Source organism: Cebus imitator, unplaced genomic scaffold (genome assembly GCF_001604975.1).
Source record: "Cebus imitator isolate Cc_AM_T3 unplaced genomic scaffold, Cebus_imitator-1.0 Scaffold404, whole genome shotgun sequence".
Classification (NCBI taxonomy): Eukaryota; Metazoa; Chordata; class Mammalia; order Primates; family Cebidae; genus Cebus; species Cebus imitator.
In genome coordinates, this window is record NW_016107719.1 from 1,736,199 (window position 1) to 1,754,047 (window position 17,849).

Consider the following 17,849-nt stretch of genomic DNA (forward strand, 5'->3'; position numbering starts at 1 on the left):
TTCTGTCTCCTTACCTTAATTCATTGACAACTTATCCAAGGTAACAGATCAATATATAAGAATTTTATTTTATTTTTTTTTAGAGTCAGAGTCTCGCTCTGTCGCCCAGGCTGGAGTGCATTGGCGTGATCTCCGCTCACTGCAAATTCTGCCTGCTGTGCTCAAGCAACTCTCCTGCCTCAGCCTCCCGAGTAGCTGGGACAGAGGCAGGACCCAATCGAATCATAGAACGGGTCGCGCCCCTGGACCGCTGCTCAAGGAGATAGTAAACTGCTAAATGAGCCTCCCACTCGATTCAGTGACTGAGGCGCCGATGTCCAACGTGCTGGCATGCTCCAGGCAACTTTAATAGTAGGATCGATGCCGTACATTCCAAGAGTTACAGTGCTATAGCAGTAGCTGGGACTTCAGGCATGCGCCACCATCCTTAGCTAATTTTTTGTATTTTTAGTAGAGATGGAGCTTCGCCATGTTGGCCAGGCTGGTCTCAAACTCCTGACTTTGTGATCCGCCTGCTTCCGCCTCCTAAAGTGCTAGGAATACAGGTGTAAGCCACCATGCCCGGCCTAGATACTTTGTATCTTTAGAAAACAAACTCAGAGAAGTTAACTTGCTTAAGGTTACATACGTATGATATGTGAACCCAGTATGTAGTGAATGCAGAATTTGAACCTAGTGTCCAACTTTTCATCAGAAAGACATATAGATGGTTAGGGTAGGGACTTCCTCCTCTAAAATGTCGTGTTAGAGTTCCCCATTCAATTCAAAAGTACCTTCTCTGACTTTTCTGGGTAAACGTGCAAAGGGCATGTTTTTTAGTTGGCTATCAGGCTGTCAGCGCATTCTGGACTTGATTTTTTTTTTTTTTTTTTTTTAGCTGGAGTTTCGCTTTTGTTGCCCAGGATGGAGTGCAATGGCATGATCTCAGCTCATCACAACCTCCGTCTCCTGCAAACTCCTGCTGCTGCGCTCAAGCAAACTCTCCTGCCTCAGCCTCCTGAGTAGCTGGGATTACAGGCATTCACTACCAAGCCTGGCTAATTTTTTATTTTTAGTAGAGATGGGGTTTCTCCATGTTGGTCAGGCTGGTCTCCAACTCCTAACCTCAGGTGATCTGCCCACGTCGGCCTCCCAAAGTGCTGAAATTACAGGCTTGAGCCACCGTGCCTGGCCGACTTGAACTCTTTGGAAGAGCCAGTTGGTGAGATGCTATCAATCTTGGCTACAGAGGAAAAGCCAAAATCTGTTTTTAAAAATTATCACTACAACACCTCTGATCACCAAAATGTGTAGATTTCTCCCCACTAGCAACCCATCAGTTCTGCAGGGAACACCAGCTGGGTGGCCTGTAGTTCAATTCAATTCTGTCTCACACTGTCTACCTGGAGATACTGTCAGATCCCATTGGTTAAGGGCTCAGTCCTACAAGACTGTGCCCCTCCCTCAGAAGCCAGTTATGAGTTCAGGCCTCCAGAACTTTTTTTTTTTTTTTTTTTTTTTCCCTGAGATGGAGTCTTGCTCAAGGGATTCTCCTGCCTCAGCCTCCAGAGTGGCCTGGGATTACAAGCGCATGCCACCACACCCAGCTAATTTTTGTGTTTTTGGTAGAGATGGTGTTTCATCATGTTGGCCAGGCTGGTCTTGAACTCCTTACCTCAGGTGATCCGCCCTTCTCAGCCTCCCAAAGTGCTGGGATTACAAGTGTGAGCCATCGCTCTCAGCCCATATAGGACGATGGTGAGCAATTTGGCAGGGAAGAAATTAAAAAGCACATAAGAACAGTATCAAGACCATTGGAATCAGATGACTTTCTGTCCAAGATTCCCAGCTGTGTTTGTGCAAAGATGACTTGATAGTAGTGGAAAACAGGGACAAGAAGAAACCGTCTCTTTCTTCTCAGATAGATCCCCAAAACTGAAAGCCATTTTCAGTCCTGCCCATTGCCCACTAAAGATTTAGAGTTTAGGTCCAAACCCTAAATCTTGGTTCCTTATCTTCTCAAACATGCTCTTGCTTACTTGATCCCTGGAACGAGTGGCCAAGGCCAACGTTATTAGACATTGGTTAATCTCCAATTTCACCTAGCAATGAAGGCCTAGGCTTTTCCGACTTTGGAAACAGAAATTCAGTACACTAAAACGTGCTGATGGCATTTTGGGTTGGGGCTTTTCACAACTGATGACGCTGGAAAATAATCCATAGGAAATTACCTTATCATACCCTAGATTTTGGTTTAGCAGTTTACCACAAAAGTGGCGAGGTGGATTTTGGCTTTTAATTTTAGCTGCTTGCCTCTGTTTTTAGTTCATGTAATTGTCTCCGCAAAGACAGTGAATGGAGAATTCTCCCTAAGGTCAGCATTTAATTATTGCCTCACTCTGGCTGCTATAGTTTTACAACTCTTGGAATGTACGGCATCGATTCTACTATTAAAGTTGCCTAGAGCATGCCAGCACGTTGGACATCAGCGTTCCAGCGACTGCCTCACTCAGAGAATAGAGTAGGAGGCTCATTTTGCAGTTTACTATCTCCGTGAGCAGCGGTCCAGGCGCGGGACCTGTTCTATGATTCGATTGGGTCCTGCCTCTGTCCCTCATCGGAAGGCTCACAGCGCCTACTGTTTTTCAGTAAGATTTGCAGGCTTAGCACCGCCTCTGGAAGCAAGGGGAGTGAAGGGGCGTTGACGAGTAACGGTGGTATTTCTCTCCTCATTGGATGGCTGCTGCGTCAGTCATGCTCTGCTCTGCTCCCGTTGGCGGGAAGGCTTCAGGCGGGTAGCGAGGACTCGGTACTGCTCCCTCCCAAGCTGGGAGCAGGGCTCTTGACGTCTCAGACATTTGTTGTTGGGGTTTGGGCCTCATTAATTATTCATTAGGTACTTGAAAGCACTGCAGGGATTGGTGGCTGAGAGGCCTGATCGACTGTTTCTTAGCTAGAGATACGTGTCACCCAGTACGCGGCCGGAGAAGTTTTGCATAAATTATTCCGATGAGGGGCGGGGCGGGGCCGGTGCATAGATTAGTCAAATAAGCCGGGGAGGAGGGAAGCCGGCTACGAATTAGCCTAAGTTATTAAAGATGGCGGCGGAGCGCAGTCGCTCCGCGATGGACTCGCCGGTCCCGGCCTCTATGTTCGCCCCCGAGCCCAGCTCCCCCCGGGCGGCCAGGGCTGCGGCGGCCGCCGCCCGACTCCACGGCGGCTTCGACTCGGACTGCAGCGAGGACGGCGAGGCGCTCAACGGCGAGCCGGAGCTGGACCTCACCAGCAAGGTAGGCCCGGGCGGCGGCGGCGGGCGCTGAGGGGAGCGGGCGGCGGGCCGAGCAGTCTCCGGGGCGACGGCGGGGCCAGTGGCCGCTCTGTCCGCGGGGAGCGCGGGACAGGGGGAAGGGGCCGAGCCTGGCCACCTGCTGGTCTCCGGGACGTGCGGGGGCTCGCGGCGGGAGGGGCTGTCCCCAAGGTCCCCGCACCCACCTTGGCTCCCCCGCGTCGCCAGCCCAGCCTCCCGCCCTCCCGGCTCCCGCCGAGATCACAACCCCTCGGCTCTGCCACGTGGAACGGGGGCGCCCGACGCTGGCAGTGCTCCGCGCGGTCCCTGTCCCTGCTCAGTGCCCCTCCCCTGCCTCGGGTCCCCACTTAAGGGGATTGGAGACCAAAAGTGTCCTCTATCTGGACCGCGCGGGACAGCTGAGGGGCGAGGTGGCCCGGGCAGGGGGCCGAGACGCTCGAGAAGACAGGTAGTCGGAGGGCAGGGCAGGGTGGCAGTCGCGTCTCTTCCTGGACTCGGGAAAGGAAACAGAAAGTAGTCACTCTGTTTCTGTTTTATGGGGAGGAGTATGTCCGAGCAATGTCTACTTTTTGAGGCCACCCAAAACAATATGGATAGGTGGACAGACTCCATAGTCTCGCTATCCTGGGAGTGGAAGCTCATCTTGTATGAGTGGAGCAGTGAAGGACGTTTTAAACCATGTCTTCTGAGCTGTCGAGAAGGTAGGCAAGAATTAAGGGCTCGCCAACAGCTTGGCATTGTGACTGGTGTTTTCAAGGTGCTTAACGTTCCTTAGGGAAAGAATGCCAACTTGGGAGTCAGGCAGGGCTTGGGTTCCCTTTCCTGCCCTGCCATCGAAAGGTTGCGTGACGTTGGGAAAGTTTCTTAACCTTTCAGTTCTTCAACCACCTCATCTTGAGAAAATATAGATGGGTTGTAAAAATTAGAAATGTATATGAAGACACCTAATAGTGCCTGATGCATTCTAGAGACTCAGTAAATGTTTGAAGTGAACAAGATAGTTCCTAATTTCCTGTGCTGATTGAATAGTGGATGAAAGACAGAAGAATACCAGTACCACCGCTGACCTTTGTAGTGTAGTTATGATAGACATTTTATCCAGCTTTGAAAGTGTTTGTGCCTTTTTATAGTTTATGCTGGCAAAATTGCATGAAACTTGGTCCTAAACTGGAAAGAAGTTTCCCTGCAACCTAAGCAAGTTATTTTCAACTGCTCTTTGCCCTTCTAGTCTCACGTGAGCACATGGAAGCCAGCTAGCCTGTCAGAGTTGGTCCTGTCTTGTGCCTGTAATGCCATAATGAGGATGGCTGAGCTTAGAGAGAGGGTTGGCCGGGACCATGTAAAAGACCCAGGAAACATCCAGCTTACAATTACAAACTCTGATGAGTCAACTTGGGAGGTTACAAGGTTATGCACCTGGCTCAAAAGCAGACAAACTGGATGTCAACACATGGTCAAGGTGCTGAAGAAACATAGTTTGAAATTGCAGGGCAGAATTGCAAAGAGGGTAGTTCCTTCATTTCTTGACCAGCTCATTTCATATTCCTAGATGTGGCCAGGTGCGGTGGCTCACGCCTGTAATCCCAGCACTTTAGGAGGCTGAGGTGGGTGGATCACCTGAGGTCAGGAGTTTGAGACTAGCCTGGCCGACATCGTGAAACCCCCATCTCTACTAAAAATATAAAAATTAGCCAGGCATGGTGGCACGTGCCTGTAGTCCCAGCTGCTTGGGAGGCTGAGGCTGGAGAATTACTTGATCCCTGGAGGCGGAAGTTGCAGCGAGCTGAGATTGTGCCACTGCACTCCAGCCTGGGTGACCGAGCGAGACTCCCTCTCAAAAAAACCCAAAACAAACCAAAATATTTCTCGACACGTTATTTCATCACATAGCTGGGGAAGTCCTCCTCACAATTAAAAAAACTGTATATAAATATTGATGATATCAAAAAGAAAAAGTGATGGTGTGGAGGGAGAGAAAGGTTGGGTTGAATAGACTGATTCCAGAGGAAAAGATTAGAAGCTAAAGGTTTATATCCTTACAATAATAAATGTGGAGACGTAAGGCTCTGAGAGCTTCCAAAGACAGAAACGCTTAGTGAATAGTGGTGGCTAGCTTCATGCAACAAGGTTTTTCTGGGAATGTTTGGGCAAAGAAAACCTTGTAGCTTCACATTTACTGAGTTGTGGACTTGATGCTTTTACATGTTATTACATTTGCTCTTTACAGTGGCCTTAGGATGCAGGTAGTATTAGCTCTGTTTTGTAGATTGAAAAACTGAGACTCACAGGGGTTAAGTTCTTTGTCCAAGGTCAGACAGGAGTGGTTAGAGAATGGGGTCTGACACACCTATTGCCAAATGGCTTCCCCAAATAAGTGTTGTTATTGTCAGACATTTGCAAAATGATGGTGCTAATACTCATCGTAGTGGTAATGGTGATGGTATTTTGTTGATGAAGATGAGTCTTGCAGGCAGTTTTCATTCCCAAATAATCAATATAGCTAAGGCAAGATAGAACAGAATTCTTTTGTTATCCTGGGAGCCACTGGCCTGTGGGTAGAGGGCATGGAGATATATGAGATCTCTGTCCTGTGGGCTTCCAGATGCCAACTGCAGGTAGAAGACTTTGGCATGTAGTGGAAAGCACTCTTCTTTCTATCCACAGTGCCAGATTCTCAGTCACTTGGGTCCTGCCCCTCTTGGGAGGCAGGCTGCTTGTGCCCTCTTTACCATGGGTTATGGCTCAGACATACACATTTTAGGATATCTTATGGATTATATGAGGCCTGAGGCTCAAAGACTACTTCAGGAGAAGCAGAGAGAGCATGAAGGGGCTATGCAGCTTTTTTAGATTAGGGTGCTGTGGGGGTTCAGTCAGGATCTTTAGTTAGGCTATATTGATCAGCTTTGTCTGTGGTGCTCTTCTAGCAAGTGTGGTCCTAAGGCTGTTGGTTTTTTTTCTAGCTGGTTCTAGTGAGCCCTACATCAGAGCAGTATGACAGCCTACTTCGGCAGATGTGGGAGAGGATGGACGAGGGATGCGGAGAGACCATATATGTCATTGGGCAGGGATCAGGTGAGCATAGTTTTCCTTTCACTTTATTTAAAAAAATTATTGGGCCGGGCGCGGTGGCTCAAGGTCAGGTGTGGTGGCTCACACCTGTAATCCCAGCACTTTGGGAGGCCCAGACAGATCACCTGAGGTCAGGAGTTTGAGACCAGCCTGGTCAACATGGTGAAACCCCATCTCTACTAAAAATACAAAAAATTAGCCGGGCGTGGTGGTAGCTGCCTATAATCCCAGCCATTTGGGAGGCTGAGGCAGGAGAATCACTTGAACCCGGGAGGCAGATGTTGCAGTGAGCCGAGATCAGGCCATTGCACTCTAGCCTGGGCAACAAGAGCGAAACTCCGTCTCAAAAAAAAAATTATTAGAGCACATTTTCCCCTCTTTTTGAACTTTTCTGCTTATGTGTCTCAGTTACAGTGATTCTTTAGTGTCTGCAGAACTGTTTGGAGGATGTAAAAGTACAAAGTGAATGTTGATTCTCACCTTAGTCGTCCTAATATGCTTGACTTGAAAGATTCACTTTCCAAGCAGTTTTACAGATGCTTCCTTTTTATCTCCAGTACTTTCCATTTGCATAAGAGGAAATGAAGCACAAAGCAAAGGAACTTCTTGTCTAAGGTAATCATAGTTAGTTCTAGAATTAAGCTTATTTCTGGGCAGCCAGAGGTCTTCTCTTCCAAGCCCTGTTTACAGAGCCCATTGCTAGTTATTTTCTGCTCAGCAGAGGACCTCCATGATTTTTCTTGGTGTCAGCAAAGAAGAATTCCTCTCTTCAGATGCCCAGAATTCCAATCTTCAGTCAGGCTCCTTGCCCCAGACCATACTGACCATTTAGTCCGGATAGCTGTGATAACAGAGGTCCTCTTCTCTCCCCTCTGGATCCTGTCAGACATGTAGTCTTGTAACCACCCTGAAAGGGACTGGTCATTGTTCTCCAAGCTGCCTATTCCTTGTGATGGAACCTACTATTTTAGAGGAAGGCAGCCCCCACAACAATTCCAGAGTATGTTACGGTTTTTTCCCCTGGTTGCTCCTAGTTGACAACTTCAACACGAGACCTACTTACCTTCATCTTCATTATGGTATTATCTTTGCTGAAATGACAGCTGGGGTTGTTAACATTTATGAATTCAGCCCATACCAGCACTTGTCTCTGTCATCTTTGCAGGAAGCCCAGGTGGGCCTGGATGCATCATTAAAGAAACACTTTTCTTTGCTGAATGTAGACTTTGTAAAGCCAGGTAATAATTCTTTTGCAGTTTGAGTTGAAGATTGAAGAAATCTCAAAATCATTCTTAAACTATTTGACACATATGTATTAAGTATCTTCTAAGGCTCGCCACTGTTGCAAAACTTTTGGAAACTTAAAATCTGGTCCCTGCCCCAAGGAGGAAAGAGAGCATATACACAAATAACCTCCGTGGAAAACAGTATTTGGAAACGTTGTAAGAGTAACATAAGGAAGAAGGATTAGCTCTCCAGATGCAGCTGTGCCTTCCTTTGAAATGTCTTTCATATCTGTTCTTTCCTTCCCATCCTTGCTGCTACCTCCCTAGTTGTGGGTCTTACCACCTAAAGGAAGGCATGGCCAGAGAGATAGGCAAACTAAGAACTTGCCTATCAAGAAAGGGAGAGAGTTGATTAGCATTATCAAGTGCTACAGATGCGTCAATGAGTACCAGGTTCAGAGAAAGCATTCCATTTGTTGACTAGGAGATCATTGGTAGTGTTTTGAAAGCTTTGATGTCAGGTGCACATCTGGTCTGCTGTAATAAGATGAACCCCTCAAAGATCACTTAGTGATTGTAGAATTTCAGGAACCACATATAGGTCAATTTTGACAAACGTTGAGTCTGTTCTTTGAAGACCCAGATTCTTAAGACTCCCCTTTCCTCTCATCCTTTTATGTGGACTCTGAATTTTACCATGCCTTGACAACTCACAATTAATTGACCCACCCATGGCAAAGCGTAAGATGTCAGGTATTCATTAACACATCTATACACCCAACATTATCCTTGAATCCACCAGCTGGATGCTGTTAGATTCATAGTGACTCCCTCCTGCTGGAATTCTTTACAGATAGAAAGAGATTATAACGAGTTAAACAAGTTGAACATTAAACAGAAGACTAACCCAGAAGCAGGGCCCCAGAAGTCAGTTTCATCACTGATTGCCTTGCTGCTTCATCTCTGTTTACCATGTCCTTACTTTGTAAAATGGGAATGACACCTTCCCCATCCTACCTCAGAGAAATTTTGTATAGATGAATGAGACATTTAAAAATTATAACCGATGTTTTAAAAGGGGCAGCCTGGCCTAGTTGATAGAATCTGGAGCCTGGCAGGCCTGGATTTGCCTGCTGACTCTTTTCCTTGTCTTAAAATGGGGATAATAATAGGATTTCTCCCATGGTGTGGTAGTGAAGATTAAATGAGAATTCAAGGAAATCATGGTGACTAGTAAGATAAATGTTAGTTAGTATTAGTAGTTGCAGTAGTAATTTATTTAAGGGTCCCAGGTTGTGGTTGATTTATCGTGAGATTTTTTTCAAAAAGAAGGCTCATACCTATAATCCTAGCACTTTGTGAGGCCAAGATGGGTGAATCACTTGAGGCCAGGAGTTTGAGACCAGCCTGGCCAACATAGTAAAACCCCATCTCTACTAAAAATGCAAAAAATTAGCTGGGCATGGTGGTACACTCCTGTGATCCCAGCTACTCAGGAGGCTAAGGCACGAGAATCATTTGAACCCGGGAGGTGGAGGTTGCAGTGAGCTGAGATGGTGACCGAGTGAGACGCTGTCTCAAAAGAAAAACAAAAAATAAATTTATAGTTTGGGGGACATAGGAGGAGTATTAAGTGTTTTTAAATTACTATTTATTTTTATTTTTTTTTGTAATGGAGTTTCTCTCTTGTCCAGGCTGGAGTGCAGTGGCGCAATCTCGGCTCACTGCAACCTCCGCCTCCCAGGTTCAAGTGATTCTCCTGCCTCAGCCTCCTGAGTAGCTGGGACTACAGGTGCCTGCCACCACTCCCAGCTAAATTTTGTATTTTTAGTAGAGACAGGGTTTCACCATGTTGGCCAGGCTAGTCTCAAACTCCTGACCTCAGGTGATCCGCCACCTCAGCCTCCCAAAGTGCTAGGATTTACAGATGTGAGCCACTGTGCCTGGCCAAGGAGTACTAAGTCTCTGTGGAAGAGTCAGGAAGGGCTGTGAAGAGGAGCTGCCTCTTTAATTGATTCTAAAGGATGAGTAGGAGTTTTCAGGTAAATGGAGAAAATAGTGAATGGGCAGAGGAAACCATACACATGAGGCGTGGAGGCATTGGAGAAAGGAATATATGGTGGACCAGAAGTAATCCAGTAGGATGAGTGGAGAGTGTGACGTCCTGAGTGGTAGGAGGAGAGGCTGGACAGAGGAAAGCAGGGGTCAGATTCTGAATGAATGCCATGTCAAAGAGGTTAGACTTTTATTCTAAAAGTCTAGGAAGCCTTTGCAGCCTGTAGATCAGGAGAATCCATATAGGAAAGGTAAATGAGCCAGCAGGATGGAAATCTGATTAGGGCCTGGCATGGCTGAGTATGTGGCCTTTAGTAATTGGACCTCTGCAGCTTTTCTCCTCCACCTTTGTCTCCACTTCTACAGAGTGAGGAATGTGATGCATGCTGGAGACGGGTAATGTGACGAGAGCCCTGATGGAGAAGTTGATGTTGGTGATGCCCTTGGTGTGGAGCAGGACCTGAAAGAACAGAAGCAGGGGAGGGTGAATAGAATTGGGAGCCTGGGAAGCATGGCAGGGTTAGCCAGCCTTCTCAGGACCACTTCCAGCAAGCACCTCTCTAACCTGAAAGGCCTTCACAGCTTGCTTGGCCATGCATTTAGAAACTCCTCTTTGTTCATTTGTTTTACACTTTACAAACGTTTGAGGACTTGATATAGGAAAGGCACTGGTTGTGGGGCATCAGGGAATTGTTGCGATGTGGGCCCTGTTTTCGAGATGCTTTTGTATTGTGGGGGGAGGAGAGGACCTGTATCCAAAACACTGTTGCACAAGGCAGTACATGGCAAATGTAAGGGAGACACAAACGTTTGTGGGCAGAATGAGTAGGATTTTGCCAGGAGGAGGTGCACTGTTGGGTTTTCAGGATAGGAAATCCACGAGCAAAGGTGTAGAGCTAGGATCCTGCAGAGAACCCCAGCACAAGGAAAGGGGAGTGCTGTGTGTGTGATGGGGCCACTTGTACCAGGACAGAGCTTACAAGGGGTGAGTGAGGAGGGAGTACGAGTGAGGAGGGAGTATGGCACAAATGGGGAGGCTGTTAAGCAGCTGGGCCTGGGGAGCCTTTCAAAGGCTTTGACTTGGAAGTGACAGCATCAGAGCTGTGCTTTATTTAGGAACCTGAGGGGATGGTTGGAGGGAATAGAGACTGAATTTGCAAAGACCAAAGTGAAGAGTCTATTGTGGTGATTCAGGTAGAATAAGTGCCTGAACCAGGCTGGTGGTTGTGGAATGGCGAAAAGGGCAGACGTCAGGGAAGAAGGCAAGGTAAAATTCTAGAATCAGCAGGACTGGACTGATGAGACTGGTGGCTAGAGAGATGGTATTGTCATTGTCAGAAATAAAGAAGGAACTGGTCAGGCAGTAAGAGGAACCCTCGCGCTGGAGGAAAAGTCTCTAGATTTGGAATCCGAAGACCTGAACTCATGGCCCCTCCCAGCTCTGAGACCTCTTTGTGTTCTTTTTACCCCACTGTTAAATGAAAAGGGAACAGTAACGCCTACCTCATAAGATTACAGTAAGAACCAAAATGCTTTATTAACATTGTTAGTGTTTGTGCTGTTGTTTAAAAGAGGGTTGGTGGGGGGGGTATTGAATTTGGATATCAGACTTCTAGGAGTTATCATCCAAACAACGGGAACTTCAGTCTGGAGTTCTGAGCATAGGATGGTGTTAGGAATAAGTGTTTTTATAGTTTTCAGAATGACAGCTGAAGCCATAGAACAAGATGGCCAAGGGGAAAGTTTGGCAGAAACAGAAGAGGGTCACTGACACACGACTGGAAAAGACTAGCATTCAGGAGACGGGAGCGGGGGACAGGGGTGGGGAGGCACGTCAGGAAAGGTCAGGTGATGGGCAAGCAGGGTGGGAGGGAAGTGCTTCAAAAAGGAAAGGCAGAGTGGCCAGCAGTATCAAAAGCTGGAGGAGTCAAGAAGAGGGCATTGGAGAGAGAGGTTAGAAGGCCACTGGTGGGCCGGGCATGGAGGCTCACGCCTGTAATCCCGGCACTTTGGGAGGCTGAGGTGGGCAGATCACTTGAAGTCCAGAATTCGAGACTAGTTTGGCCAATATGGTGAAACCCCATCTGTATTAAAAATTCAAAATTTAGCCAGGCATGGTGGCAGGCACCTGTAATCCCAGCTACTCGGGAGGCTGAGGCAGGAGAATCACTTGAACTTGGGAGGCGGAGGTTGCAGTGAGCTGAGATTGTGCAGCTGCATTCCAGCCTGGGTGACAGAGCGAGACTCCATCTCAAAAAAAAAAAAGGCCACTGGTGGCATGTGACAACTGTGGTTTCTTCCTTAGTGGGCAGATTTTGAGTGAGTAGGTGGTGGGGTAGTACTGTCAACGTGTGTTGATGACTCTTGAGATGTTTGATGGTGAAAGGAAAAACAGGGGATGGTAGCTTTGCAGATAAACAAGGGAAAGGGAAGGGGGGTGGTTTTCCTTAGTTTAGGAGTTTGTTTGGAGTGGGAGGAAGAGAAAAAGAGACAAGGAGAGTACTTCGTGCTGCAAGGCCTTTCGACGGAAGAGAGTCACACTTACTGAAGAGGTTAGCCAGCCAGGGGAAGGAGCAGGGGCACTCTGGGAGACAGGATAGCTGGGAAAGGCTGAGGGAGTGATTGTGGAAATTAAATCCGACACCTCATGGAAAGCAGCTGATGGGTTGTCATATAGTAGGAGCTCAATAACTGGTCGGTTGGTCCTGCCCTCTGTCTGCTTCCCTTCCTTGTCCTGAGCTCAAACATGTCAGCTGAGCTGCCTTGGTTAAAAATCTTATCTCTAAAATGTTTCTGAATTCCTTCCCCATTTTCCTCCATCTTTCTGTTGTCATTATCTCTTGCCTGCATTACTTAGAATGACTTCCTAACTGGCCTTTCCCTTGCTGGTGCACACTCAGCACCGCTACCCAGGAGATCCTTCTAACCCACAGCCATCTGGTCATGTTACTCCCCTGCCTCAGCCCCTGGGCGTCTCACTGCCTGGTGTGGAAGGTGTGTCGCTGCTGTCCGTCTGTTGTGCCACTTCCACCTCTCATGTGGTCTCCTGCCACTCCATGTCACCCATTCTGCTCCCCAACATGCTGAGCTGCTTCCTGGTCCCTGAACTTGCCATGATCTGCTACGCTATGCTTTGTTCCTCTGGCTAGAAGGTCCTTCCCTGTTCTTCTGCAGGCCCAGCACTTGTTGACCTAGCTTGGCATCAGCCCTCTGCAGAACTGCCCTCAGCTTCCCTAGGCAGAGCTTTCCAATCTCTTCGCAGAGTCCTAGAGTGCAGCACTCAAGCTGTATTGCAATTAATTAATTTTCTATCTGCCTCCCCTGCTGGGCTGTGAGCTCGCTAGGGGCACCTGTAGTCCTTGTACCCAGCATGAGGGTTGGCATAAAACCTGGGAGAGCCTCAGTGACTGTTGTTGAATGAATTAGCAAATGTTCTGCTTGATGAGGAGGTCTGTGGCACTGTCAAGTTTTAACTTGATGTGTTCCCAAGTTTTCTCTCGGGTGGAGAGCACCCCTGTTCCTCTGCAGTGCTGGGGTTGGGAGGTAGTAGCCTTTGTTAGGTGGGGTTCCTGGCAGGCTGGTTGTCAGGCTGGTTGGTCAGGACTCCCTCTCCTGCTGATGTCTGGGCTCTTGTCACCAGATGGGACAGAGTATGGGCTGAGTGAAGCTGACATGGAGGCCTCCTACGCCACAGTGAAGAGCATGGCGGAACAGATAGAGGCCGATGTCATCCTCCTGCGGGAACGGCAAGAAGCTGGGGGCCGTGTGCGTGATTACCTGGTTCGGAAACGAGTCGGAGACAACGACTTCCTGGAGGTCAGGTGAGGAGGCCTCAGGACGCTGTGGGGTCCATTCTTCACGGAGGATGGTGACTGAGCCTGTGGCACTCAGCATGTCGGCTCCATCCTTTCCCCTCCTGAGGTGTGGAAAGAGTGTCTGGGTGTCCGGGGAGGTGGTGGCTCCTTTCTCTAATTCTGTACTTCCCTGTCCCTAGAGAATTCCCTTTGGTGTAATCCCAGCACTTTGGGAGGCCGAGGCGGGTGGATCACGAGGTCAAGAGATCGAGACCATCCTGGTCAACATGGTGAAACCCCGTCTCTACTAAAAATACAAAAAATTAGCTGGGCATGGTGGTGCGTGCCTGTAATCCCAGCTACTCAGGAGGCTGAGGCAGGAGAATTGCCTGAACCCAGGAGGCGGAGGTTGCGGTGAGCCGAGATTGCGCCATTGCACTCCAGCCTGGGTAACAAGAGCGAAACTCCGTCTCAAAAAAAAAAAAAAAAAAAAAAAAAAGAGAATTCCCTTTGGGAAGAGCGTGAAGAGAGGCCAGCCATGCATTCTGTGGCTGTTCTCTGTGGATGTGTTTGTTTTCCCTTCAGTCTGTGAGCCTGGAAACCAGGGTCATGGAGAAGAGGGTTTTGTGCCTCTGGTAGCCTTGTAGCTCTTCCTGGCAGCACCTGGCAGCTAGCGGGAGTTAAGGGAGATAGCCACTTTGGGAGTCCGGGTCCTTCTCATGCTCACAGCAGCAGCTCCAGGAACCTTCCCACTGTGCTCCTTCTGCTCAAGGAGGAGCCGTGAACTGGAGGGGCTCAGGGGCAAGCCCGGACTTGCAGATCCAGTTACTGGGGTTGTGAGTGGGTGCTCCACTTCACTCATGCACTAACTCTCACACAGATGTATGGGTTCATGTACACACAGGGTAGCAGTGGTGGGCAATGTGGATGCCGGCAAAAGCACCCTCCTGGGTGTCCTGACACATGGGGAGCTGGACAATGGCCGAGGCTTCGCCCGCCAGAAACTCTTCCGCCACAAACATGAAATTGAATCTGGTCGCACCAGCAGTGTGGGCAACGACATTCTGGGCTTTGACAGCGAAGGCAATGTAGTGAACAAGCCTGACAGCCACGGTGGCAGCCTGGAGTGGACTAAGATTTGTGAGAAGTCCACTAAGGTCATTACCTTCATCGACTTGGCTGGTCATGAGAAGTACCTGAAAACCACTGTCTTCGGCATGACAGGCCATCTGCCTGACTTCTGCATGCTCATGGTGAGTGGGAGGTGCCCCTTGGAGGGGAGGCTTCAGCAGGACTGCATGGGGCTGGTTATGTGCAAGCCTGAAACTGTTCTGAGACTGAGGCCTGTTGGTTTGGGGCTTTGATACTGGGTGAGACTGGCAAGTTTTGCGGGGGTGCCCAGTGCTCTGAGTAATGGTCTTTCTCAAGGTGTGAACCTTGATCTCTCCCTTACATGAGACTAGGGAAAGGATCTTTTTGGTAAAAACCAGGTACCCTTGAAGACCTGTCTTATTTTTTGCAGAGGCATGGAGAAGGGTTTCTCCTGGGGCTTGTTACCTTCAGAAATGTTTTTTGCAGAGGATTGGGCTACTTTGAGGAGGTGACACTAGGTAGGTAGTACCTTTAGATGGGGGTGGGCCTGGGGAAGAAATGGAGAAGAGAGCCACAAGGAGGCACAGGCCGCAGTCAAGAGGCCCTGAGAGGTGGCCTCTCCTAGAGCATGGGAGGAAGATCGGCCAGTGCACAGCCCTTGTTGAGAGGCTCCTGTGTGCCGGGTACCATGTGAGGTCTGATGATACAGCAGTGAACAAGGCTGTCCAGAGGCTCCCAAAAAGCTTAGGATCAAGTGTGGTTAAATTTTTAAGCAGCTATTCCTGCTAGGAACATTAAAAACAAATAAAAAAAATTTTAAGCATCTCATCTAATAAGATTAACTGAGAAAAAAAAAGGAGCAGAGGGCTCTGTGTTGGATCCCATTGCTAAGCTTGCCTTTGTGACCCATTGATCTTCCTCCCTGGACAGACATGGGAGTGCTGAGGGAAGCCGCAAGGCCTGTAACCTTGTGCACATCTCCACAGCTTTCACAGCAGGAGGAAGGAAGAGGGAGGGCGGGAAGGGAGAGAGTCAGAGACACACGTGCCTTGAGTGTTCCCTTGGCAAGCCCTTCCCAAAACTTTCCCCATTTCTCGATTCCTTCAGCTGCCTGTATTAATAAATGTAGTAAACATGAGCATCTGTTCATAGCAGACTTGATCAAGTTGCTCCACAAACACAGGTTCTCAAGCAAATTCTCCCCAAACTGGAGCAGTAAAGGGAGGCAGAGCATACCATGTGAACACTTACAGGCTCTCTGCCTGAGGCTCTTGGGACCTCAGCATGCCTTTCCCATCTCCTTGAATGTTGCAAATAGCCATGACCAGCTTCTTGACTGGGCTGAGGAAAGCTGCTCACCAGGAAGAGATCTCAGTAGACGATCCAGAGGGCATATTTGGGGGAGTTGTTGGGTTGATATTAAGAAGGGTATAGAAACTGGTTGGGAATAAGCATTTTTCCAGCTCAGCTGCAGTGAGTAAGACTAATTAATGAAAATGTCTTCACCCTAGACAAAATATTACGTATGTATTATCTGACTTACTGGTTGTGATCCAAATGTTAACATTTCTGTAGAAAACAATGAAATATCTCATTATAGTTCCATGGTATTCAATTTCTAGGAAAAAAATATTTAAGATATACAGAAAACAGAGCTGTAGTGCACTCTCTTCTCCAGGTTGGGAAGAGCAAAAGTGAGTCTGCATTGGATTGGAAAGGTGGCTGAAGGGCACGGACAGCCTTAGGGGAAAGACTGTGGAGGTGTCCTGGTGGAGAGAGAGGGAAGTGCCAGCCGGGGTGACTCACCTGGGAGCTGTGGTGACCCAAGGGGCATCTCCAGGACACACTGGAGTGGATAGAGCACTGTGTAAATACATCACAGCAGTTTTTCTTTTTAATTTTCTTCTGGTTTAACATGGTACAAAATAGTGAAAAGTCTCCCTTCTGCCTCTGTCCAGTTTCCTCCCAGAGGCAACCAGTATTTCTAGTTTCTTGTGTACCTGCCAGAGATATTTTGTACTCAGACCAACAAATGTGTGTATATTTTCTCCCTCCAATTTTAAACATTCAGAAAAGATAAAAGAATAGTATAATGAATACTATAAACTCGCCACTTAGATTCAGCAATCTTGAACATTTTGTCGCCAGACACAGTGGCTCACGCCTGTAATCCCAGCACTTTGGGAGACTGAGGTGGGTGGATCACTAGGTCAGGAGTTCAAGACCAGCATGGCCAAAATGGTGAAGTGAAACCCCAGCTCTACTAAAAATACAAAAAAATTAGCTGAGTGTGGTGGCGGGCACCTGTAATCCCAGCTGCTCAGGAGGCTGAGGCAAAGAATTGCTTGAACCTGGGAGGCAGAAGTTGCCGTGAGCTGAGATCACGCCACTGCACTCCAGCCTGGGTGACAGAGTGAGACTTCGTCTCAAAAAAACCCCCCAAATTTGCAATATTTATATGTATATATGATGGGTACATATGTGTATATATAATTTTTATTAATTTTTTTTTGAGATGGAGTCTTGCTCTCTTGCCTAGGCCGGAGTGCAGTGGCGTGATGCATGTTGGCCAGGCTGGTCTTGAACTCCTGACCTCTAGCAATCTGCTCACCTCGGCCTCCCAGAGTGCTGGGATTACAGGCGTGAGCCGCTGCATCCAGCCCTATTAAATTTTGTTTTTTCTCAAAGAAGGCGATTATGAAAACCTATTTAATTTTTTTAAAGAGACAAAGCCTCGCTTTGTGACCCAGGCTAGAGTACAGTGGTGCGATTATAGTTCATTGTAACCTCAAACTCCTCAGCTCAAGGGATCCTCCCATCTCAGCCTCCCTAGTACCTAGGACTACAGGTATGCACAGCCACGCCTGGCTAATACTGTTTTTTAATTTTTTTAGAGATGAGATCTTGCTGTGTTGCCCAGGCTGGTCTCAAAACTCTTGGCTTGAAGTAATCCTCCTACCTTGGCGCCCCCCCCCCAAGGTGCTGGGATTACAGGTATGAGCCACTGTGCCCAGCCAAGTATATAAGTTTAGTTTGGGGCTTTTTTTTTTTTTTTTTGGCTGAATCACTTGAAAATAGTGGAAATGTCTTCACCCCAGACAAAGTCACAATATAAACATTGTGACCTTTCACCCTCAAACACCTCAGCGTAAAAGTTAGGCTGGTATCTTACTGTGTTTACAATCAAGAAAATGAATAATAGTTACCTAATATCCTCCAATATCTATTCTGCATTTATGTTATTTCAGATGTTTCCCACGTCTTTCAGCTGCTTTTTTTTTTTAAGGCATTAATTAATTACCACTTATCCTCCCCACCTTTTAT

The 17,849-nt window shown here is 47.9% G+C and overlaps 1 protein-coding gene across 2 annotated transcripts in view; it reads left to right on the forward strand.

The window, feature by feature from the left end:
* The first annotated feature begins 2,848 nt into the window (after window positions 1-2,848).
* Window positions 2,849-17,849, forward strand: part of GTPBP1 (GTP binding protein 1) — a 26,875-nt gene continuing 11,874 nt past the window's right edge. The window contains exons 1-4 of one of the 2 annotated variants that reach the window (XM_017509024.2): window positions 2,849-3,269; window positions 6,250-6,361; window positions 13,280-13,460; window positions 14,338-14,686. In XM_017509024.2, the coding sequence (XP_017364513.1) occupies window positions 3,078-3,269; window positions 6,250-6,361; window positions 13,280-13,460; window positions 14,338-14,686 (834 nt within the window). In that variant the 5' untranslated portion in view covers window positions 2,849-3,077. The remainder of the gene's footprint in view (window positions 3,270-6,249; window positions 6,362-13,279; window positions 13,461-14,337; window positions 14,687-17,849) is intronic. The other variant, XM_017509025.2, reaches the window with a different exon arrangement.